The 25,056-nt window shown below is 40.4% G+C and overlaps 1 protein-coding gene across 4 annotated transcripts in view; it reads left to right on the top strand.

The window, feature by feature from the left end:
• Window positions 1-25,056, top strand: part of LOC126354098 (phosphatidylinositol 4,5-bisphosphate 3-kinase catalytic subunit delta isoform) — a 203,085-nt gene that overhangs the window by 80,934 nt on the left and 97,095 nt on the right. For all 4 annotated transcript variants that reach the window (XM_050003486.1, XM_050003487.1, XM_050003488.1 and 1 more), the window contains one exon: window positions 4,974-5,173. In XM_050003486.1, the coding sequence (XP_049859443.1) occupies window positions 4,974-5,173 (200 nt within the window). The remainder of the gene's footprint in view (window positions 1-4,973; window positions 5,174-25,056) is intronic.

The following is a 25,056-nucleotide window of genomic DNA, read 5'->3' on the forward strand; positions in this document are numbered from 1 at the left end:
TAGAGGGGTGGCCAGGACCTGCCTACCAGTGGTGAGGGACAGAGCTCGGATGTCTGGCGAGGGACTCTGGTATGGCGCCTGGCTGGCGGCACCTGTCTCTGGCAAGCATCCCTGTGGCTTGGTGACTAGGAGGGCCTCAGTTCAACTCTCAGGCTATCTGGCAGTGGCTGGTCCCCCTGGCAGGTAGTCCTGTCAGGATGATGGTGGAGAAGTAGTGACCTCTCAGTTGAGGCTGCCACTCTGACTGCTGCTGATGTGCTAATTTGATGACCTGCCTGGCCAGGAGGCCATCATTTACATGCGCCAAAGCAGGTTTATCGTGGTGCTGCTGCCACAGATGTCACATAAGCTGAGTGCCAAAGTCTCCCTAATTTCAGTAATTAGCCTGACACTGACCAGCAGGCAGATGGTAGCATCCAGCAGGTGCTGTAGCATAACGCTGCATCAGCATATTGCTTGCAAATGTCATTTTTACGGCTTCGACCTCTCGTGTGAACAAACACCAGGCTCATGCTTTGAATTTTGTCTGCACCAGATATGCATAAGGTAACTTGTATGTAATTCACTTATGCTTCCTGTAGCACTCTTCCTGAGTAGTACATAATATACTTACTGTCTGTGTCTCTGAGTTTTCAGTTTGGTAACAGTGCCAAACTAACTCATAGGGATAGGGTTTTAGGATTCTGGAATGTGTGCTACAGCAGTACTCCCACTTGATTTGTCTAACCTTACTGAACTACATACTCACTCATTTCCGCAAATCATTCTCTCCAACTGTGTACCTAGCTTCATCAACATAGTCATCTTATGTCCCACTTTACTTATTGTCTTAATAGCCTATTACATCTTCCTCTACACCGTGAATTCCAACAAGAAGAACTTAACATTACTTAAAAAATCTTAAAACTTCATCCCTCGTTTCTGAGAGACCTGGCCAACGTATTGTGCTTCGTAAGTTCTGTGGTACCATTGACATATTTATTTAACCACAAGCTTCTCTACCAGCTGTGACCGGTGCCCCTTAATTCAACTCCTATTACTTAGTAACCTGTTTTTCTCGTTATATTTCCCTGAAAGCCAATACATACTTCCATTACTCCCTATTCCTCACACTGATTCCAACAGTTATCCTGTGTAGATTCTCTGCTATCATATCAACTGACCTTTGAGGGACCAGCAACAGACCTATATCATTGACGTCAGTTTGAAGTAGGGTTTTGGAGCATATATTGTATTCAAACATTATGAATCACCTCAAAGGGAACGATCTATTGATACGTAATCACCATAGTTTCAGAAAACATTGTTCTTGTGCAACACAGCTAGCTCTTTATTCGCATGAAGTAATGGCCACTATCGACAGGGGATCTCAAGTTGATTCCGTATTTCTAGATTTCTGGAAAGCTTTTGACATCGTTCCTCACAAGCGACTTCTAATCAAGCTGCGGGCCTATGGGGTATCGTCTCAGTTGTGCAACTGGATTTGTGATTTCCTGTCAGGAAGGTCGCAGTTTGTAGTAATAGATGGCAAATCATCGAGTAAAATTGGAGTGATATCAGGTGTTCCCCAGGGAAGCGTCCTGGGACCTCTGCTATTCCTGATCTAAATAAATGACCTGGGTGACAATCTGAGCAGTTCTCTTAGGTTGTTCACAGATGATGCTGTAATTTGCCATCTAGTAAGGTCATCCGAAGACCAGTATCAGTAGCAAAGCGATTTAGAAAAGATTGCTGTATGGTGTGGCAGATTGCAGTTGACGCTAAATATCGAAAAATGTGAGGTGATCCACATGAGTTCCAAAAGAAATTCGTTGGAATTCGATTACTCAATAAATAGTACAATTCTCAAGGCTGTCAATTCAACTAAGTACCTGGGTGTTAAAATTACGAACAACTTCAGTTGTAAAGACCACATAGATAATATTGTGGGGAAGGCGAGCCAAAGGTTGCGTTTCATTGGCAGGACAATTAGAAGATGCAACAAGTCCACTAAAGAGACAGCTTAAACTACACTCGTTCATCATCTGTTAGAATATTGGTGCACGGCGTGGGATCCTTACCAGTTGGGATTGACGGAGGACATCGAAAGGGTGCAAAAAAGGGCAGCTTGTTTTGTATTATCACATAATAGGGGAGAGAGTGTGGTAGATATGATACGCGAATTGGGATGGAAGTCATTACAGCAAAGACGTTTTTCGTCGCGGCGAGATCTGTTTACGAAATTTTAGTCACCAACTTTCTCTTCGGAAGGCGAAAATATTTTGTTGAGCCCAACCTACATAGGTAGGAATGATCATCAAAATAAAATAAGAGAAATCAGAGCTCGAACAGAAAGGTTTAGGTGTTCGTTTTTCCCGCGTGCTGTTTAGAAGTGGAATGGTAGATAGATAGTATGATTGTGGTTCGATGAACCCTCTGCCAAGCACTTAAATGTGAATTGCAGAGTAATCATATAGATGTAGATGTAGATTTAGATGAACAGTTGCGTCATGGCCAATGACCAAATTGCATTAATGTGGATTCTTAGTGCCTTGCTATGCTGCTTTGAGTCAGCATTGCATTATGAGAAGACAAAGAATCCAATCAAAGACATTATTGTGACACTGATCTATTTTTATTCCATGAGCACTAGACTATGGCTTACAACTATTTCACTAAAAATTGGATCACAGGAGCAGAAGCATTATGATATAGAAGCAGAAAGATGGAGAGAAGTTCCACACACTTCTCAGACACTCGGCAGACATCAAATCACATATCAGCTTGTATAGTCCTCTGGAGAATTCTTAAATTTATGCTTACATAACAACCATAAATTATGCTACACTATCTCCTACTTATGCTTGTCTATCCCTCCTCCACATCCATTCATCCCTAACACATTCTGTGCAGAAAAGGTGAAAGGGGATTGACACAAACACAGGAACAACAATTCGAAGGAACCACTGGGGGGTTACAGAAAACACATGCTGCTACTTATCACAGCATTAATGACTGCAGTATCACCTCCAATGATCCCACTTCTGACTCCAAACTGTAGTGGCCTGATGTGCTATGACTGCTACAGAGGGCTGGAAGAACTGTTCTTCAGATTGTCTAGTGTTAGACTCTCCTACCTTGGTATCCTAGGTTTGTTGGGTTGGTGAGGATGATTGGAGTCTGTTGGATGAGTAATGTGGCTGCAGCAAGACAGCTGGCATTCATGAGAAATCTTTATTCTTCTAACAAGCTTAGAGCAGCTAGAGATGTGTGCTCTCAGCATGTGGCACAGGCTGTCATTGATGCAGTGAGTCCATGTACTACTGGTGTGGTCAGGTGACTTGCAACACTCATTTTGGCCCAAGTGCGGAGTGACCTTGCATGGTAAATATTTCTGGTGGCACTGCTTCAGGTGCTGGAGTGGTGGTATTGAGCTGCTAAGCCATTATCGAGGCTGCTGGGACCTGCCCAGGTGTAATGAGTGACAGTATGTGGATGTCCAGGTAATAAACCCTAGTCCAGCATGTTGCTGGCAGCGAATGGTGCAGGCTATGAGAGCTTCAGTTTCACACTCAGCCCATCCAACTGTTATTTGACACCTGGCTGGTTGTCCTGTCAGGATGACGATCGAGTGGTAGCAACCTCATGCCAGAGGCCAACTCTATGACTGTTGCTATCTCGATGACTTGCAGTTCAGTGACCTGCGTGGACAGGTGGCCATTATTTACTCGCATCAAAGTGTGTATGTTATGGTGTTGCTGCCGCAGAAACCATGTGCTGATGTGTCCTCGGTTTCGGTAACTAGCCAAGCACTGACTAGCATGTGGGCTGTGGTATCCAGCAGGTCCTGTAGCATTGCTGTGCCAGTGTATTGCTGCAGATGTCCTTTTTATGGCATTGAGCCCTCTTGCCTAGGCTTGTGCCATTACTGTACCAAAGTGATTCATCATACCTGTGCTTTTTTGAATGTCCGTTATTAGTTTAGATTTGATCTGAAAAATATGCACACACGGTGTAATTTTTACATCTTCCTTTCACAACAATGTAAATGAGCATCAAAGTTTATTAATGCACACGTGATGCATTTAAGTGGAGCACTTCTTTGTGTGTTCAACTGTTCATTTCTAAAGTCTTCAAGATTCACAATCCAGATAAATTGTCTGTATGGAATGTAGAGACATTAGCAGTCATGATGGTAATGGTAAAATTGTGTGACTTTAGGAAGAAGTTTCTCATCTGCTCTAAGTCACATAAGAACAGCAGAAGAAAACAGAGGAGAAAAAACTAGAAGCAATTGTAATGTTAAGTAGCAGAAGCATCCTACAAATTAGATGGTCCTATCAAGGCTGAGATGATGAGCCAATGGAAAGACTAGGAAAGGAAATAAGTATGTAGGGAAACACTTTTTGGGAGAAAAAGTGTAGTTTGGTTGGACTGTTGCTAAGCCATTCAGTAACAATTATCTAGGTATCGGAAGGAACAGAATTTTGTAACAATATTATTTTGTATAATTGTTACGGGCCATTTGGCTGTTATCTTTCAGTTATAATATTGCATATGTAACTACGTTATTTTTTGAAATAGAGTCCAGATCACATTTCATGTAACTTATTGTTGGTTTTGGCCAAATTAGTCTGTCTTCAAATTTAAAACTAAGCTATTTTTTGAAAATCTGTTACAAAACTACTTTTAAATTTCTAGATTATTTAAGTAGGCTGAAGAGTCGCATTAAATACACTGTAGATATTTTGCCTTAAACTAATAAAATAATATTACTGACATATCTTACAACACAGTGTAGCTTTACTATAATTATGTAATTGTTCATTTATTAAGTATTGTAGAAAATTTTTATCACAAATGAGGGCAACTTCTTATGGTTGCCAAGAAAGTGAATACCAAGGAATGTCTTCTGATAGATTCTTATCACATTTTAATAGAGTACTTTAACATTTACGTCATGTTCTAATGTCATCTGACTTTATTATCTACAGGAGATGTTCATCAATCCTTTGGCTTGGGTAAATACAACAGTATACGATTTTAAAAATCAATTGAAGATTGGAGCAATGACACTGTACATGTGGACATATGCAGAAGACACACAGACTGATGACATCCTACATCCATTAGGAACAGTTGTATCAAATCCTAACGTGGAACATGCTACTGCCTTAACCATCACTTTCCATAGGTAAGTATATGTATGACACACATTGTATACTACTGGGCTGACGACAATATTTTCAAGTAATATTTAGCTAAATGCAATTTATGTGTTGTTTGTAATCATGGTTGTGATACTAACTGCTTTAAGTTTAGTTTTTTTTCTTTCTCCATATTTAATGATACAGGCTCCAGATCAAAATCCTAAACATCCCATATTAATTTCCTTAATATTTTTAATGTTGGCAGGCTATATAATAGTATTCTGTGTAATAACAATGTGAAACTTAAACAAAAGTGTCAGTGAGCACTGTGGGATGTATTTTATTGAGAACATTATACACATTATCATCTTTGTATTTTGAACAGGTCCATGGCATTAGTTGGAGGTTTTGATAATATGAAAATTTAATTCCACAGCTTATGTTAGACCCTGGGCAGGCTGCGAGGTCAGATCTGAGACATTTGCGTCTCCTTTTTTCCTATACATGAGAAAGCAGAATGAATCTGTGTAGATTTGTATTGTTGTTTACCATCTGCATATTAGGTGTCTTTTAGTCATGCCCAGTTATACCTGTCAGGATACAAATAAAAGTTTGGCTAGATATGCCCAGAGGTAAAAACTTCCTCCAGTGGTGTAAATCCTTACTTAATGTGTTTGTCTGCCTGGACTGTACTCCAGTATTATGACATAAGAATAACAGATATGTATTTGACAGCTTTGAAATATTCTAAAGTAAGATGCAGAGTGAAGGAAAGAAGTTAGATGGGTCATTAGAGATGGAGCACAAGCTTGCAACAGACAAAATAATGTTCCTTGCATAAGCTTTAAATAAATGATTCAGAGAAACACAGGTAACCAAAATTTGAATGGCCAGCCAGAGATTAGAACACTGTTAATTCTGAGTGCAGGTCTAGCTACTTAACCACTGTATCTCATGGTTAGTATAGAGCCTAAAGTCAAGGAGAAACTATTTAGTTCTACAGACATAGCATTGACACTGTAAAAACAGCTAACTGTTGTTTGACAGTATGAGGAAATGAAGCCCATTGGGCAAAAGTAGCTAATGAAAATGCAACCTCCTTTTGATAGGTATTCTTGGTATTGGGACAGCAGACTGCTACCTTAAATTATGCCAGTACATAAAAAAGCTGCACGAAAGAGAAACAGGCAGCTTCTTTTCTGACCATAAATGAAAGATGAGCTGAAAAATGAATTTAATTTCTTGTTCACATGAAATGAGTGACAGATTTTACATTTTACTTCATGTATTCTCTCTTCACATAGTTTTTGGATTTGACATATACGCAATTATATAGAAAACCTTATGCTTGAAAAGCATTTCTTTTACCATATCACCACTTGTGACACGTATCATATTTTTTCTCATAATTTGCTAAATTGACACATTTTGCTTTTGGTCAGTGTACAGCACCACCTGGTTTAAATTGTAAATATTCTGGCCCAAGCTGCTGGAGTTGGCAGTCTTTTGTGTGTGTGTGTGTGTGTGTGTGTGTGTGTGTGTGTGTGCACGCGTGCGCTTGTGTGAATGAATGGTGTGTGTTTCTCTTTTTCCAAAGAAGGCTGTGGCTGAAAGTGTATATGTAAGTGTCTTTTAATTGAACCTGGCGTGTGTTTCTCTTTTTCCAAAGAAGGCTGTGGCTCAAAGTGTATATGTAAGTGTCTTTTAATTGAACCTGTCTGCATCTTTACATGTTATCTTTATGCTAAGTAGCAGCCTATCTTTTTTATGTTGTTGTTGTTATTCCTACCCGGAGTCCCTACTATTTTAAATGTACTTGCTATTAATGTGTTGAGGTAGAATATTGTTATTTAATATAACTTATTACATTGTATCTTCCTGATACTTGTGACATATTTTTTCCCTAAATCTTTGGTTCTAACAAGTAATAAAGCAAAGTACATTTGGGAAAACAACAATTTCTCTCATTTTTTACAATTTTGTATAAATCACAGAACAGATGTTGTCCGTCTGTTCCTTACATATGTGTGATCTAGTTGAGCAAGAGCATTGCAAAAACTACATAGTTTACTCTGTTAGCCCTCTCCACATCCACTAATTTCATGACATTACTGCAAACGCATATATCCTAATGCTAAACTCAGACTTCCAATCTGCCCAATACACAATGGATATTTTGTAGCATTTGCTGGTTGTGATATTTTGTAGCATTTGCTGGTTGTAATCTAACCTTGTATTACATACATTAGCTGTGCAGAGCAGATCGTGAATTATGTAGTCTTTCACGATCTAGAACAGTTTACTAACTTTTTTCACCAAGAGCTTAGCTCTGTCAGCTCTGGTGTAGTCAGGATTTATCATTTGTTTGGAACCTTGACAAAAAGTTGTTATAAATATAGCAGTGTCGTTTATCACATGTGCTCCAGCCACTAGTCTGCATTTCATCGAATTCAACTGAACTGAATTTTATTTGATTATGTAGGATTACATTGTTTACGGTATATGTATGTGTAATATAGGGCATGAAAAAAACAGAAGACATTCAGTATCACGTATTTCCTAAGGAGTAATTGCGTTGATTGCACTCTCTAACAGCATTTATTATGAAGAAGGAGAAGAACAAGGGGGGGGGGGGGGGAGAAGAAGAAGAAGAAGATACATACTATTTAATGCTGTAAAATACCTTTTTCATCAGGTAGTCTTTGAGTTTCTCTGGGAAATTAATTACATTTTTAGACAGACTTTTTTGTAATTTGATACCCGAGTACTTAGGTCCTTTTTCAAGGATTGTTAGTCAGTGGAGTATGCTTCATATATCATTCTTCTTGTCTGTGTTGTGGGTGGGTTGTTGTAGTCTTCAGTCTGGTTTGATGCAGCTCTCCATGCTACTCTGTCATGTGCCAGCCTCTTCATCTCTGAATTACTACTGCAACCTACACCCTTCTTAATTCACATGGTGTATTCATCTCTTAGTCTTTGTTTATGACTTTTACCCCTTGCACTTCCCTTCAGTACTAAATTGGTGATCCATTGATGTCTCAGACTGTGTCCTATCAGTTGATCCCTTTAGTCAAGTTGTGCCACAGATCTCTTGTCTCACCAGTTTGTTCAATACCTCCTCATTAGTTACCCAGTCCACCCATCTAATCTGTAGCATTCTTCTGCAATACCGCAGTTCAAAACCCTCTACTCTCTTCTTGCGCAAACTGTTGATCGTCCATGTTTCACTTCCATACATGGCTACACTCCAGACATATACCTTGAGAAAAGACTTTGTAACACTTAAATCTACAGCGCAATTATAATTAAATGTAAACTTTCAAAATGCTGTAGAAATAACACCACTGGTCAGAATGACATCAAATTGCAACGGAATATTATCGGAGAAGAGGGAAAACGTATGACAGAAGGAAAAAAAATAGTGTGAAAATTGGTCAATAGATGGTGCTGTATTTGTCAGAACATGAAAATGAAAACACCTGTCCTGCACATGATTTATTGAAGTTGGCATAAACAAGCCAGGTACACAGATTTTCCTCCTTTCATGTCTGCTATGTTTGCCATGACTGTCTCAATGCAGGATTACACTCTGCTTGTAAAGCTGTATGACAAGAATGATGACTGTGCACACGTCACTCTGCAGAAGTTCCGCACACTGAAGGGTTTGAAAAAATGCGTTGGTCTGATGACTGCCGTGGGTCTGGAGAAAATGATACGGAAATTTGAAAAGACGGGTACTTTTGGTGTGCAACCTGGTAAAGGGAGGAAACGAATTGATTTGATTTCAGTGGAAGTAGTGGCTACAGCAATGCAGGAAAAGACCAGTAGTGGTGTGCAAACGTGTAGTGTGTGGAGAATTGCCTGAACATTGGACATACCCATGAGCATGGTGTGTAAAATCGTACAAAACATCCTTCTTTGCTATCCATTCAGAATTACGCATGTGCACGAGTTGCTTCCTGTTGACCTGCCAGCAAAAGAGACCTTTGCTTCAGAATTTCTTGCTTGCAGGGAAGTGGACAATGGTTGGTCATGGAAGATTATGTGAACAGATGAGGCCCACTTCCATCCGACAGGATATGTCAATATACAGAATTGTTGAATATGGACAATGGAAAGCCCACATACAAATCAGCCAGTACCACTTGATCCTGAAAAGGTCACTGTGTGGTGCAGGTTTACGGCATCATTTATCATATGGCCATATTTTTTCGAAGAGACATGTGCTTCCAGTCCTGTTACTTGTACTGTCACTTTTAAGCGCTATCAACAGAATTGATGCGTGGATGGGATCATTTTTATGAAAGATGGCGCAACTGCGCACGTGCAAATTCAGTTAAGCAGCTACTGAAGCGCCATTTTGGAAATGCTAGAATTATCAGCGACCATTTCCCTTCAGCAGGGCCATTCTGATCACCTGATCTTAATCCATGTGACTTCTGGTTGAGGGGTATCTGAAAGATGTTGTGTTCCAATTGAAAACTTAGCTGCATAGAAGGCATGCATTGTGCAACACATTCTGAATGAATGTAACCCCAGAAACACTTCGACTAGTTGTGGGACATGCTGTTTCTCAATTCCAACTTTTTGCAGAAAATGGTTGACAATATATTGAGCATGTTTTGCGCCAGGCACACGGAAATTAATAATTCGATTTGATTTTGATTGATGCTTTTTATGCCGTTTTTGGCCTCAGGACAGTTAAAAACTGATTTGATTGGTGCTTTTTATGCAGTTTTTGGCCTCGGGACAATTAAAAACCAGTATTTCTGAGCCGATGTGATATGACCTTGCCGTGATGGATGTGCTTACGTAACTAACAGTATCACACCTGTGCAACCCATGCACACTGAGTTGTAAAGTTTGTTTAACGTCAAACGTACAGCTTAGGCATTGTTGTATGATTCATTTGTCATTTGTAGTTGACCACTATTAAATTATGTTGCGTACAGTGCCATCTATTGATACATTTTGTAACTATTTATTTTTCTTGTGCCATATGTTTTCCCCCTTCTCTGATAATGTTCTGTGCCAATTTGACTTCAGTCTGACCCATGGTGTTATTTCTACAGCAGTTTGAAAGTTTAACTTTAATTATAGTCACCCTGTACATTTGATGTCAACATATTTCTCTTTTTCAGAAATATTTTTCTTGCCATTGTCAGTGCACATTTTATACCTTCTCTACTTCGGCCATCATGAGTTATTTTGCTGCCCAAATAGCAAAACTCCGCTCTCTTTTCTTAATCTGATTCCCTCATCACCACCTGATTTAATATGACATTCCATTTTTCTTGTTTTGCTTTTTGATGTTCATTTTATATCCTCACTTCATGACACTGTCCATTTCGCTCAACTGATCTTCCAAGTCATTTACTTTCTTCGAATGAAATACATTGTCATCAGCAAACTTAAAGCGTTTATATTTTCTCCCTGAACTTTTAATTCCTACTCCAAATTTTCCTTTGGTTTTCTTTATTACTTGAACAATGTGCAGATTGAATGAATAACATCATGGATAACATACAACCCTGTTCATGCCCTTCTCAACTGCTCATGCCTCTCACCTCTTATAACTGCTGCTTGGTTTCTGTACAAGTTGTAAATAGCCTTTATTTCACTGTATTTTACATCTGCTCTCTTCAGAATTTCAAAGTGTGTGTTCTAGTGGATATTGCCAAAAGCTGCCTGTAAGTTTATAAATGCTATAAACGTAGATTTAATTATCCTTAACCTAGTGTACACTAGCATTTGTAATAATTTATCCCAAAGTATCTTTTGTGATGTACTAGGGTGACTCAAATGAAAACCTTAAGTATTTTTTAAAAATATTATTTATTGTCCAGAAGTGGTACAAAGTTGTACCACTTTTCAACATTATCTCCCCAATGCTCAATGCAAGTCCTCCAGTGCTTACAAAGTACATAAATTCCTTTAGAAAAAAATTCTTTTGGTAGTACACGCAACCACTCATGCACTGTGTGGCATACCTCTTCATCAGAACGGAACTTCTTTCCTCCCATTGTGTCTTTGAGTGGTCCAAACATGTGGAAATCACTTGGGGCAAGGTCTGGTGAGTATGGTGGATGAGGAATACACTCAAAATGCAGGTCTGTGGTTATTGCAACTGTTGTACAGGCAGTGTGTAGCCTTGCATTGTCATGTTACCTGCTGTCAGCAATCCACTTTGCTTTGATTTGGTTGCAGGCTGCAGATGATTTTTTAGGAAATCTGTGTATGATGCACTGGTGACAGTGGTCCCTCTAGGCATGTAATGCTCCAAAATGACACCTTTTTCGTCCCAAAAAAGTGTCAGCATAACCTTCCCTGCTGATGGTTCACTTCGAAATTTCTTTGGTTTTGGTGATGAGGAATGGCGCCATTCCTTGCTCGCTCTCTTTGTTTCCAGTTGGTGGAAGTGAACTCAGGTTTCATCCCCAGTAACGATTCTTGCAAGGAAGCCATCACCTTCTCACTCAAAGCGCCGATGAAGTTCTTCGCAAGCATCAACACGTCGTTCTCTCATTTCAGGAGTCAGCTACCATGGCACCCATCTTGTAGACACTTTGTGAAACTGGAGAACATCATGCACAATGTTGTGTGCTGACCCATGATTAACCTGTAAACATGCTGCAGTGTCATTCATTGTCATTCGGTGGTTTTCCTTCACTATGGTTTCGACTGCTGCAATGTTCTGTGGAGGCACAACTCGTTGTGCCTGACGAGGACCATCTTCCACTGAAGTCACACCATTTGCGAACTTCCTACTCCATTCGTAGACTTGCTACTGTGACAAACATGCATCACTGTACTGAACCTTCATTCGTCAATGAATTTCAATAGGTTTCACACCTTCACTACGCAAAAACCGAATAACAGAACTCTGTTCTTCCCTGGTGCAAGTCGCAAGTGGTGTGGCCATCTTTATACTGATACTGCGATGGTATGTGTGCATCTGCACTGTGCTGCCACCTACAGGCCATTCTGCATGCTGTTTGTAGCACGCTTACCAACTTACAGGATAACGGGTTGAAATTTCGATTTGTTATTACAAATTTAAGGTTTTCATTGACTCACCCTCATATTTCATCATTCTATATGTATGTAAAAAGATGTGAAAGTTAAGAGGTACAGATTTTTAAGCAGTTTCTGCATGTTTTAGAAGTAATAGTAAAATTTAATTGCCCACCCCCTTTTTTGTTTGTTTTCTGAATGTTTGAATTTTTTCACATTGTCACTCCATACATAGGCTGAGAGGGTTCTTGGAGACAAAATTGGGAAAAAATATTTGTGAAATATATTCTGTTGCAACATGTTAGTTTCCATTTATTGCATCAAAATGTGAATGTGCACTCTCAGTGTGGATATTTGCGTAAGACTAAAACAAAACAGGCAGCTTCTCATTTTTATTGGTACATTTTTTAATCTCCCATGGTAGTTCTCACTGTTGTTTTCTCTGAGGGGCCCCCTTCAGCATCTGTGTGTTATTGGAAACCCCATGATGTACTTGTTATGACATAAAAGCTTCTGCTGCACACCACCCAGTGAGCACCTCAAACAAATAACAATACAACACAAACAAATATCTACACTAAACATGGCTTATCCTATGAAAAAAAATGTGGACCTGTTTGTTATTTGAAATTTATTTTTTAGTGTGACATTACTCATTTATATATGACAGTGAAGATGCATCTCGAACTTATGAGGGAAGTATCCTAACTTTAACTGTGCAGAAATTCTGTAACCTCATATATGCAGCCCCATATGAATGGGTAAGTGTGTTACTATTCCTTAAATAATTCTAACTCAAACAATAGAAACTCCAAGCTGGAATATCAACTTATCATGAAGATGATACATTAAGTTGCAGACAGGCACAGTTAAGACACTTACACATTAACTTTCAGCCAGCTTTCATCAGTAAAAGAAAACGCGCGCGCGCGCATCACACACACACACACACACACACACACACCACACACAACACACAACACACACACACACACACACACACACACACACACAACAGCCATCTCTTGCAGTTTGGACCAGAAAACCACATTGGGGCATGAAAAAACACATATAAAAGATATGGAAATGCACAAAATTTGGAGCCAGTGACTTTTCTTTCTGGCAGAAAGGTTGAAGGGAAATGGAGAGGGGTGGAGAAAAAGGCTTAGAAGTTGCAGAAAAGTCACTCAGAACCGCAGGTCATGGAGGACTCGCAGAATGGAATGAGAAGGAGAGACTGATTCTTGGTGCCTATACCAGAATAGATTTGAAAACCTGAGAATTGGCAGAGATTACTGCAAAAATGTCATGCAAGAGTCACTAAGAGCAGAAAGCTAAGTGCATTACATATGATATACTGTTGAGGGGGTGGAAAAAAATAGACAGGTTGGAAAATAAAAGGTATAAAAAAATAAAATGGCTTGAGGAAAGGGATAGTTACGGAAAATAAATACTGAGACCACACAAACAAATGTAAATTAGGCCAGGTTGGTGGCAAGAACCCAGTACATGTTGTAATATCTATGGAGTCCTGAGAAACTGGTGTCAGGAGAGAGAATCCAGATGGCACTTTTGGTCAGACAGATGCAAAAGTCATGACTGTTATGTTGTAGAATATGCTCTGCAACCAGATATTGAGTGTTACCAGTATAGTCTGTGTGTGCCCATTCATCTTAACTGATAACTTCATAGTAGTAACCCCAAAGTAGAAGGCCAAACAATGTTCACATAACAGTGGTGTGTCATCTCACTGGTGGCTCCCTCTTTAGTAGTATATGTTTTATCAGTTAAAGGGTTGGTATGTGTTGTGGTAGAAGGGTGCACTGGGCAAGTCTTACAGCAGGGATGGGCATCGGACTAGGCGCCACAGGTAGGGAAATGGATGCAGAAGGAACACAGGGTCTGACCAGGATATTGTGGAGATCGGAGTGGCAGGAGGGGGGCGTGAAAAGCAGCTCTAGGCATGGTGGCCACAATATGGACATCATTTCAGCTCACAAGTTTAGGAAGTCATAGGCTTTTTGAAATTTAAAGTATTGAAGATTAATGTATTGAAGGCTAGGATAATACTGAGTGATAAGAGGTGTATTCCTAAGTTTTTTTTTTTTTTTTTTTGGAGAGATTAGCAGTATCAGGATTGGATGCAATGGCCTGGGAAATCAGACATTGCACAAGGCTTGTGCATAATTACAAAGGGGGATAAAAAATAAAAACAAAAAATAACTAATTACTTAGATGGTAGGTTTAGGTGAGGATGGTGGTTTGTTGCTCTAAAGTACCTTAATCTGAAGAAATACCTTTGCGTCAAATTTCAAGGTTGTAAGGGAGGGAATTTTTGACATGAAAAGGATGACGACTGTCAGAATGTAAGTATTGTACTTTGTTTGTAGTTTTAATGTGAACAGAAGTGTGTAGCTGACCTTCAGTGAAGATGAGGTGGCCAGCATCAAAGAAAAAGGCATGTGTTTGAGAATAGGATCACATGAAATTTAAGTAGGAGAATGTATTCAGAGATTACAAATATTTCAACAGGACAGCTTCACCGTAAGTCAATATCCCAACAAGTGTTATTAATGTAGCTAATCCAGATCAGGGGCTGAAGGCTTATGGATTGTAGGAAAGTCCCCTCCAAGCAAACCATGAAAATGGTAGTGTAGGAAGGAGCCATCTTGGGTCCTGGCTGTTCTGTTGCTCTGTTTCTATGTCTACCACTCAAAGATAATGTAGCCATTCGTAAGTATTAAGTCAATTAAAGTGAGCAGCAAGTATGTCACAGTTTTGGAATCAGGTAGGTACGTGGTGAGCTAATGTTCAGCAGCAGACTGGCCACATACATGAGGAATGTAGGTATAGAGGAAGTTTGGTATCAGTGGTGACAAGCAAGATGTGTGATGGCAGTGGGATGGCACAGATTTCTGATGACCTAGGAATCGGTTAGTGTCTTTAATGTGGTAGGGGAATCTTTGTACTATATATTGCAGGCACTGATCAACCAAGGCAGACACACATTCAGTGTGTGCTTTGAAGCCGGCAACTATAGGACAGCAAGGGGTGATTAGGATTGTGGATCATAGTAAGAGGGTAAAAGGTGGTGAGAGTGAATGATTTGTGTGGAGCGGGAAGTTTATGGATTGAATTTTTAGTCCTGGTGCGGGATTGATGTTTTAAGGAGGGAATGTAGGTCATTTTGTACCACAGACGTGGGATCTTAATGGCAGATTCTGTTTGTAGAAGTGTCAGAGCGCTGGCATAGACCCTCACTTACATACTCCAATCGGTCATGTGCCACAGTGATAAATCCCTTGTCCACTGGGAGATTAATGATGGAGTCATTAGTTTTTATGGAATGAATTGCCTGGAATTCTGCAGAGGGCAGCTTAGGATCATATTGTTGGGAGCTGAGAATGGATGGTGAAGCAACAATGGATGTTAAGAATTCTAGTTAAGTTTGTTAAAGGTGATTTTGAGTCAGTGGTGGTGGTTCAATTTGAGATCTTGGTGGAGCTGTTAAAGGCAGGTTTCAGTGTCAGGTTTTCTGTTCGAAAGGTTTTGAGGTTCAGTTGCAAAGTTCTATTTCCTATTGAAAAGACAGATGAGGGAAACAGATCAAGAGTAGTGCCATTGAACTGTGACAGAACCTTTTTATACCAAACTTTTCATGGGTCACTTGCAGGGGCTCTGCTAGGATTTGTAAGCCTTCAGCCCCTTGCTTGGTTTAAATAAGACCTGGCGAGGCAGTTCTCCATGAGCTCTCTAGCTGCGCTCCTGTCTACCACTGTACGAACAGCAGCGAGTGGCACTGAGGAACTGAGGGTTAAAGAGGAACAGGAAGAGGAAGGCTGAGCCAGGCACCGCTACAGCAAAGCTATTACCATGTCAGACACCAAGCAGTTTGCTGACAGTACTGCTTGTGTTATATTTGTATACTGCATTAGGAGTACTATGGTGTCTATGCACATGACCGAAAAAGAAATAGTGGAGAAACCACATTGGTCAGTGCTAAAATGCAATTTCCTTTGTGTATCATTTAAAGGCCCTGTAAAGTGCTTAATACACTAATGCATTATTATGGTCTGTAAACACACTTATTGGTACATCATTTCAATACTAACCACAAAGGTGACATGGCGCACTTTTTTCTGCTGAGTGACATTGTGTGCTGTCTGAGCTGAAGATAGCCATTAGGGACAAAACTAAGTGGAGCAGTGACAAAATCTTTTATGGTTGACATTACCAATTATTTGAATTCATTAAGTGTCTTAATGCATGGGGAAGACTTATTTGATAACAGATATAGCAGACAAGATTGATGCTATCAAGCAAAAAGTAATCCTGTGGGAAAATCGGCTATTATGAGATTATGGTACGGAACATTTTCTCTATCTCACGACAATCATTTGTAGGCAAGACATGACTGACTATATTTGGCTAACTGAAACATTTCATCATGAGTTCTCAAACATATTCCAAAACATTGCATGACTGAAGACAAATTTCAGTTTGTTTGTTAGACCATTCTTGCTTTTGACTGCTAATGTACCTCATTACTTCTAACTTGACCTGATAGACATACAGTGTAGCACCCAGCTCAACAAACTGTTTATCTAATCCAGTAATTCACAGGATGTTTATAAAATGTCACCCCGAGAGCGCAGAGAAGCCACTAAAGCTATTTCAATGCTTGGCTGTGAACATGTAATAGACACTAAAATCCCTGACACAGCAATATTGCTCTCCTTTGATGTGGAAAGTATGTATATTTGCATCCCTGTTAATGAAACCATAAAAATAGTTGAAGAAAACCTGAAAACACACAACCAGCTACCTCATGAACACACAGATGAAAACATAAAATCATTACAGTTAATAACACAACAAAATTACTTAGAATTCAACCTCAGGAACATTAGCCAACATTTTCATGAACCACATAGAAAAATTAAATATTTGAAGACATAATAACAAAGAAAAGCTACAACGTCATCTACTGGTACAGATTCATGGATGAAATAATATGCATGGTAGATGAACCTAAAAACACAAAGACATAAATACTGTACACAAAAACATAAAATTCACAATAGAAGAACAACAAGAAAACGCACTCAACATGTTAAACATATCCATAAGAAAAGACAATAATAAACACACATCTCACATACACAGAAAACCCACAACAAATGACATCTTAAATGAAATTTCAAACCACCCACAGAACCACAAACAAGTAGCAATCAGATACATGTTAAACAGGATGAACAGGATCCCTCTAAATGCTTAATTACCAGAAAGAGTTAGCCATTATAGAAAAATAACATTAAAGATGGACACAAAGAAACAATGGTAGACAAACTAAACAAAAAATACAAAGACAAATAATGAAAAAAACTAACCAAACCACACTAACTCGTACAACTTGCACTGCGACAAAAAAATGGCATACAATGACCTACCACAACAAATTCACTCATAAAATAGGAAACAGATTCAAAAAACAAGGCATAAACATTGTTTACAAAACCAACAATTCCATACAAAGCAGATCCCAAAACTAAAATCAAAACCAGACAGATACCAACAATATGGTATCTATCAGCTCAGTTGCAGAGATTGTGGGAAGATATACACTGGAATGACTGGCAGGACATTTGACACAAGATATAAAGAACACATCAGAGCATTCAAATATGGTACAACTCATTCAACATTTGCGGGTCATCTAACAGAACAACACCATAGACCAAGCAATATTGACAATGATATGAATTTCATAAAAATCAGTGAAGACAGACACCACCTCCCTTTCCAAGAAAATTTCCACCTACATAAAGCATTAACACAAAATAAACAGTTGCTCAATGACCAGATAAATATTAGAAACCAGACTCTATATAGAATAACTGATGAAATTTCCACCCTTCACCCCCTCCCACTCTCCCACACCCCCATTCCCCCCCAACTCAGTTTCAGTTCACTTCTCACTCCTCACCTTCTCCTCTAACTCATACTCCATCACACTTCCATATACGTATGTCCACTCATTATAGTTTTCTCCTCCCCTAAAAAAATATAGATAGATAAATAAAAAAATCTCTACTTCGCTATTGCTTCACTACTCTTACACAGTACATAAATACACAGATACATAATTATATCTAAAAACAAAGATGATGTAACTTGACATGTTGATAGACAGACAAACAAACACAAACAAACACACACACAAAATTCAAGCTTTTGAAACCAACGGTTGCTTCGTCAGGAAAGAGGGAAGGAGAGGGAAAGACGAAAGGATGTGGGTTTTAAGGGAGAGAGCAAGGAGTCATTCCAGTCCCGGGAGCGGAAAGACTTACCTTAGGGGGAAAAAAGGACAGGTATACACTCGCGCACGCGCACACACACACACACACACACACACACACACACACACACACACACATCCATCCGCACATATACAGACACAGGAAGACATTTGTAAAGGCAAAGAGTTTGTCCTTTTTTCCCCCTAAGGTAAGTCTTTCCGCTCCCGGGATTGGAATGACTCCTTACCCTCTCCCTTAAAACCCACATCCTTTCGTCTTTCCCTCTCCTTCCCTCTTTCCTGATGAAGCAACCATTGGTTGTGAAAGCTTGAATTTTGTGTGTGTGTGTGTGTGTGTGTGTGTGTGTGTGTGTGTGTTTGTGTTTGTGTTTGTGTTTGTGTGTCTATCAACATGCCAATGCTTTCGCTTGGTAAGTTACATCATCTTTGTTTTTAGATATATTTTTCCCACGTGGTATGTTTCCCTCTATTATATTCATATCAGATACATAATTAAACAGAATTACACACATACAACATTCTAATTTAAATAAAAAATGTTGTAGGTCAAAGACAAAGTAGCGGAAAGTTTATGTAGGCAACAATACAAAACACAAACAATAACACATACTTGAAGTACAAACAGAAACTGAATACAGTGGTGTGAGAATTGCGTAGTGGTGCAGAACATCTGAAAATTATCAGTGTCAAAAACAGAAAAACATCAATGTGCTAGCAGACCGCATTTCGCGATGTAAGCAAGATATGAGCTGAAAAATCGCTGTAAGTAAAAATCAACCTATTCTTAACAAACTGTGTTTCAATCTAAAAAGCAAATCAAAATGTAAGTAACTTAATTACAGACCACTGATGATGCTTTACCTCAATAAAGTGAAACATGCCTGCAAAAAAAATCACACGTTTTTATAGTTGCAACAATGGGTCAAAAATATCCTCAGGAATTATAAAGCAACTATGGACACTATGGCCATACAAATGAAGAATTTATCTTAACAGAGTCCATGTGCTGTGGTAGAAGCTCTTCCGTAATTGTCCACATTAGCCTCACTGCTGGTGAAGTACAAGTCCCACTATGTGGTGAATGACGTATACCAAAAGGAAGTGTGAGATGATGCTTCAGCAACTGCACTAGTGCCTGAGACTGAGCTAGTGACCGAGACTCCTGGCAGCCTCAAGACTTGTGGTTGACAGGGCATTGGCAGTATGTTGCTTGCGAGTCTGTCTATGGCTCGCTCCTGAGAGGCGCATTTGATCCTGTACCTGCTGTCGATCTTTTTGCCTGTACTGACTGGTGTGCTGGTGACAGTTCATGTACCAGCACATTCCCCCTGAACACCCCCCCCCCCCCCCCTGCTGCACTATGTTTTGTAGAGAGGATGAAAACTACAATGGGGAGGGAAGCAGGATGCTGGATGTAGAGATGAGTGAGGAGTTGTGCCTATGGAGGACATGTACTCCCAGCCGCAGTGCGCCATCTGGCTTGTGAGGCGACAGAAACATCCTCCGGAAAACTGCTGCCAGGACACATATCCAGGCCTGAGGCCGTGTGCTGAGGTGATGACTGCGATGGCGACAAAGATGGCGGCTCCAGATCCATCAGGTTGGAGAGTGGGTGTGGCGGGGGCTAGGGTGCATCATCTATCTGCTCCTCCTGAGGTGCCCTGGTGGCACCAGTGGGTGGCTGCAAAGGCCACATGGTCTCGCGAGGGCTTGAATCTGGGGAAAGAAAACAAGCAGAGACACAGGAAAAATGACACGCCTGAATTTGGTTCTGGTGGCAGCGCTGCAACCCATCGAGACCTGCAATCAAATACATAAAAGAGCCAATGCACTCCTGGATAATGCCTCTTTCCCAGCGCCCACAGTTGACATAAACCCTGAAAATAAAAAGATTTCATGGTGCAAACCAATACTTACAGACCACTGGCAACACCGGATGTCGCAATGGGTGTTGCCTGTGTAGCAGAGTCCAATGGTGGTGGCCATGCAGAAGTTCCGCTAGTGATGGTCCATCTCATGGGTGGGAGCAATATAAAGTGAGAAAGAGTTGCAGTGCCTGTTCCGGTGTGTGGGCTGTGCGAAGCTTGGCCATCTGTTGTTTGAAAGTGCGTAGGAAGTGTTCTGCTTCTCCGTTGGATGGGGGGTGAAAGGGAACATTTGTTAGATGACGAATGCCATTGCATTCACAAAACTGTTCAAAATCACATGAAGTGAACTGTGGTCCATTGTCTGACACAAGTACTTCTGCCATACTTTCTATGCAAAATATTGAGGACAATGCTTGAATGGTGCTACGTGATGTGGTAGAATCCATGGGCACCGCAAATGGGAACTTGCTAAAAGAGTCTCCAACTATGAGCCGACAAGTGTTGGAAAATGGCCCTTTAAAGTCAATGTGCACTTGCTGTCATGGTGATTGGGCCTTAGACTAAGCTGAGAATGTCTTTGGCGGAGCGGATTGGTCTTACGCACATGCGTGACACTGTGATGTCATCTGTTCAATGTGGGTGTCCATGCCCTGACCAGTACAGTGCTGTCACGCTAACTGTTTGCTGCAAACAATTCCCTAATGTCCTTGGTGGAGCAATCACAACACATCCCTTTGCAATACTTTGGGAATAAGCACACGCAATTGTTCACTGTCATTTTGAATTAGAATCTCAATCTGTTGAACTGAAATGTTATGCATACGTGCTAAACATCACTGCACTACTGAGTTCTCGATACTGTCCAATGAACGAGGCCAAGATGTGTGAATATAATGCAACAAAATATGGAGATGTGGGTATGCTTCCACGGCCTGTGCAGTTCAGAGTCCTGCGCATGAATTTAGCAACAAGATGCGGCAGATGCATCAAAATCATAGTCTGGGCCAACCAGAAAGCAAGTTAGGGTGTCTGCTTTGCCATGCTTTGCCGCAGGTCTGTACACAATTTCATACTGATACTGCAAAAACAACAAAGCCCATCATTGCAATTTTTTAGCAGTGCGTGTAGGAACAGGCATAGACTGATGAAACAAAGACTGTAAAGGCTTATGCTCTGCCACTTGCGATCATACAAGTAGTGATGGAATTTCGTCACAGCATGCCTAATAGCGAGAGCCTATTTTTCTATTTGATAATAATTGCACTGAGTGTGAGTTAACAGCTTTGGAGCAAAAGCAATAGGTCAGTATTGTGCACCAATTCTGTGCGAACCGCAGCACCTTTTCTGTAGGAAGAAGCGATGCCATGCAAAACAAATGGCTTTTCTGTAGTGCAAGGGAAAAGATTCCAGCAATTCAGAGTCCTGGGTTGACTGTAGACTTGAAGTCACTACACACACAAATAGCACATTTTTGCGACGCAGGTGATGCAATGGAGCCGCAATCTGAGTAGCATTCGGTATGAACCAAATGTAATCTGTCTTCTTGCCTAGTACTGTCTGCAGTTCAGATACATTGTGAGGAACAAGCAGGTCACAGATTGCAAGCAAATGAGATTAGAGGGGGTGCACACCCTGATTTTATCAGATCACATAAGTACCGTAGTTCAGTTTGAAAAAATGTTGCAGTTTATTAGACGGCACTGAGGTCCTGATTCTGACAACACCTGAAAAAGAGTACGCAAATTGGCAATGTGTTACTCTGGTGTACAACATGAGATGACAATATCATCAAGGTAGCTTGAAAGGAAATGGCACTTTTGCAGTCAGCTGTTCCAAGTAATGTTGAAAAATGGATGGTACAGAAGCACTGCCAAAGGGAAAATGCAAAAACTTGAACAGTCCTAAGTGGTATTTACAACAAACACTTTCTGGTGTTCTTCAAACGATGAAATCTGCATGTAGGCTACACACAAATCTATATTAGGAAAGTAACATCCTGCACCAAGCCTGTCCATGAGTTCCTCAGGGTGAGGTAATGGATAAGTATCAACTATTGTCTGTGGGTTGACTGTAGACTTGAAGTCACTACAAATGCGAATGTGACCAGAAGGCTTAGGCAACAAAAAAAGAGGACTTGCCCATTGACTAGCTTGAGTGTGAGCAATTGCACCATTATCTTGCAATTCTTTCAATTCACTGGCTACTTTGTTCGTAAAGCAATTGATACGAGGTGGGCCCGATAAAACTTAGGCTGTGCATTGTCTTTCAGTGTAATGTGCACTACAAAGTTCTTAGCTTTTGCCATTACTTCTGAAAATAGTTCAGAAAATTCTTTAAGCAAGCTAGCAACACTGTCTTTTTGGTGCAAAAGCCAATACTGAAAGTGCATTGTCTTGGATGCTAAGTTCAAACAAATCAAAGGCATCTAAACCAAATATGTTCTCACTGTCTCTTGATTTCAGCACAGTAAAATTCACTGTCCTAATGTGAGATTGTAAGTGGCAGGCGAACTACACTGTCCAAGCACTGGAATTTTCTCTTCATTTTAAGCAGTTAGATGCTTGCTACATGTAGAAAGAAATACTAACAAAGAGATAGAGGGGCTGGCCAGTACTTACCTCAGCTCAGTACAGCCGATAGATACAAAAAAAACAATCGAAAATTTAAGTTCCTAGCTTTCGGAATAAATATTCCTTCATGGAAGGAGAGAGGGGAAAGAAAGGGAAGAAAGGAAAGTGGATTTAGTTACTCACAACCCAGGTTATGAAGCATGTAGAAAGGTGTGATGAGCCTAACTGTTCATATGTGGCCTGATTAAGCAAAGTTACTGAGGTACATGTGTTTAACTGTAAGTTCACACTATGGCCAGCAGTTGGTAATGAGACAAATAGTTTGTTAGAACATCATTGCACAGCACAAGGCGAGAAGGAGGCACAACCTTAATCTTACTTTCATCAGAATTTGTTGTAGGTTTTGAAAACACAGCACTCACTGCATGTGCATGAGCCTGTTTTTTCTGGGAACGGGCAAAATTGCCGTTTTTGTGCCATTGCAAACAAACTGCTTGGATGTGGCCTTTTTTTTCCACAAGTGTAACACGTTGCACTACATGATGGGCAATACTGTCCTTTATAATGCACAAAACATCTATGGCAAGACTTCACTAAATTCACAGGCCTGTTTACATGTCTAAGTGGCTGTCCATGCAGCTGTGTATGCACTCGTTGTTGTGGCTGCATGGGGTAGTCACGAATGGGTGACTCGATCCTACAGGTTGGGGCCAGGTCAAACTTGTCGGCCACTATGGCACTGGAATCATATTGTTCTAAGATTTGCAATACTTGGGGAAGAGATGGATCAGAGTACTTTAGAATCTGTTCCCATATTCTACTATCTGGGACATTTAATGTTATTGCATCCCTTATCATTAAATCACTGTAAAAGTTGCCACACTTACACCTAAATTTCCACTTCCTTGTCATGCCCGTTAATTCTGTGTACCACTTATGGTACATCTGTTCATGCCTTTTCTGCAAACAAAAGAACTGGTATCTAGCTGCGGCTATGTGGACTTGTTGCAGTGTTTACTTGGTCATAGCGGAGTTCATTGGGAGACTTGATTGAGAAGAGTTTTCATATTAACCTGAACACTGGGGACCCTGCAGTCATAAGGAAGTTTTGTAATTTTACTGTACATTGAATGTGATGAACTTGGTAATGTGCTTGGAACTAAGTCAGGTATTCGAGCCATTCCTCTTCTATGTCATTAAATTGCCGGAATGGTGGTACGCTGGTTGGCGGCACTTGTTGGGCTGGTTGGTTGGTCTGTTGTGCGGCCAACACAACATGTGCAGCCAGCAGTTGTTGTTCCGTCATCAGTAATGTTGCAATTTGTTGGTTCGGAAATTGAAAAACTTGTGTTAGATCCATCACATTGACCGTTTGCAGCTGAGCTGCGGGGTCAGGGAATGGAGGTGGTGCGGTAGCCGTGCTTTGCACCAATACATTATAACAAAAAAGCAAACAAAGCCTCCGAAAAGAGAAATTTGGTTAGTTCTGTGGTTCCCTCCTGGAATAAATGCAGGAACACAACAATTGAGCAAATAAAAATGAGCACATCTGCTAGCTAAAACACAAGAAAAACAAGCAAAATCTTCGGCCATGTTGATTATCTTTGATCTGCACTGAATTATCGCCATCGCCACTGTTGTATCCTTATTGCCACTGTAGTGTCATCATCACCACTTTTGAATCTTGTACCATAGGAATCAATGGAGAGGATGTCGTTTGGTGGCTGGTAAAGTCTTCTGACAACACAACTGCACATACGTATTGACAGGGTTCTTTATGTACAAGAACAGGAAGCTACTTATCTTAACAGAGTCCATGTGTTGGTGTACAAGCTCTTGTGTAGTCCATGTTAATCTCACTGCTTGTGAAGTACAAGTGTTGCTATGTGATGAATGACAGATGCCGAATGGGAGTGCGAATTGGTGCATCAGTGACCGAACTAATGCCTGGGCGACTGTGCTAGTGACTGAGACTGGGACTGACTGACTGAGACTCCTGGTCCGCGGTGGCCATCTAAATACTTGCAGTCGAGAAGGCGTTGGTGGCGTGTTGCTTGCGAGTATATCTTTGGCCTCTCTCCTGATAGGTGCACTTGATCCAGCACCTGCTATCGAGCTTCTTGCTATATGTCTGGTGGCAGCTTACATCAGCA

Source organism: Schistocerca gregaria, chromosome 3 (genome assembly GCF_023897955.1).
Source record: "Schistocerca gregaria isolate iqSchGreg1 chromosome 3, iqSchGreg1.2, whole genome shotgun sequence".
In the NCBI taxonomy this organism is placed as follows: domain Eukaryota; kingdom Metazoa; phylum Arthropoda; class Insecta; order Orthoptera; family Acrididae; genus Schistocerca; species Schistocerca gregaria.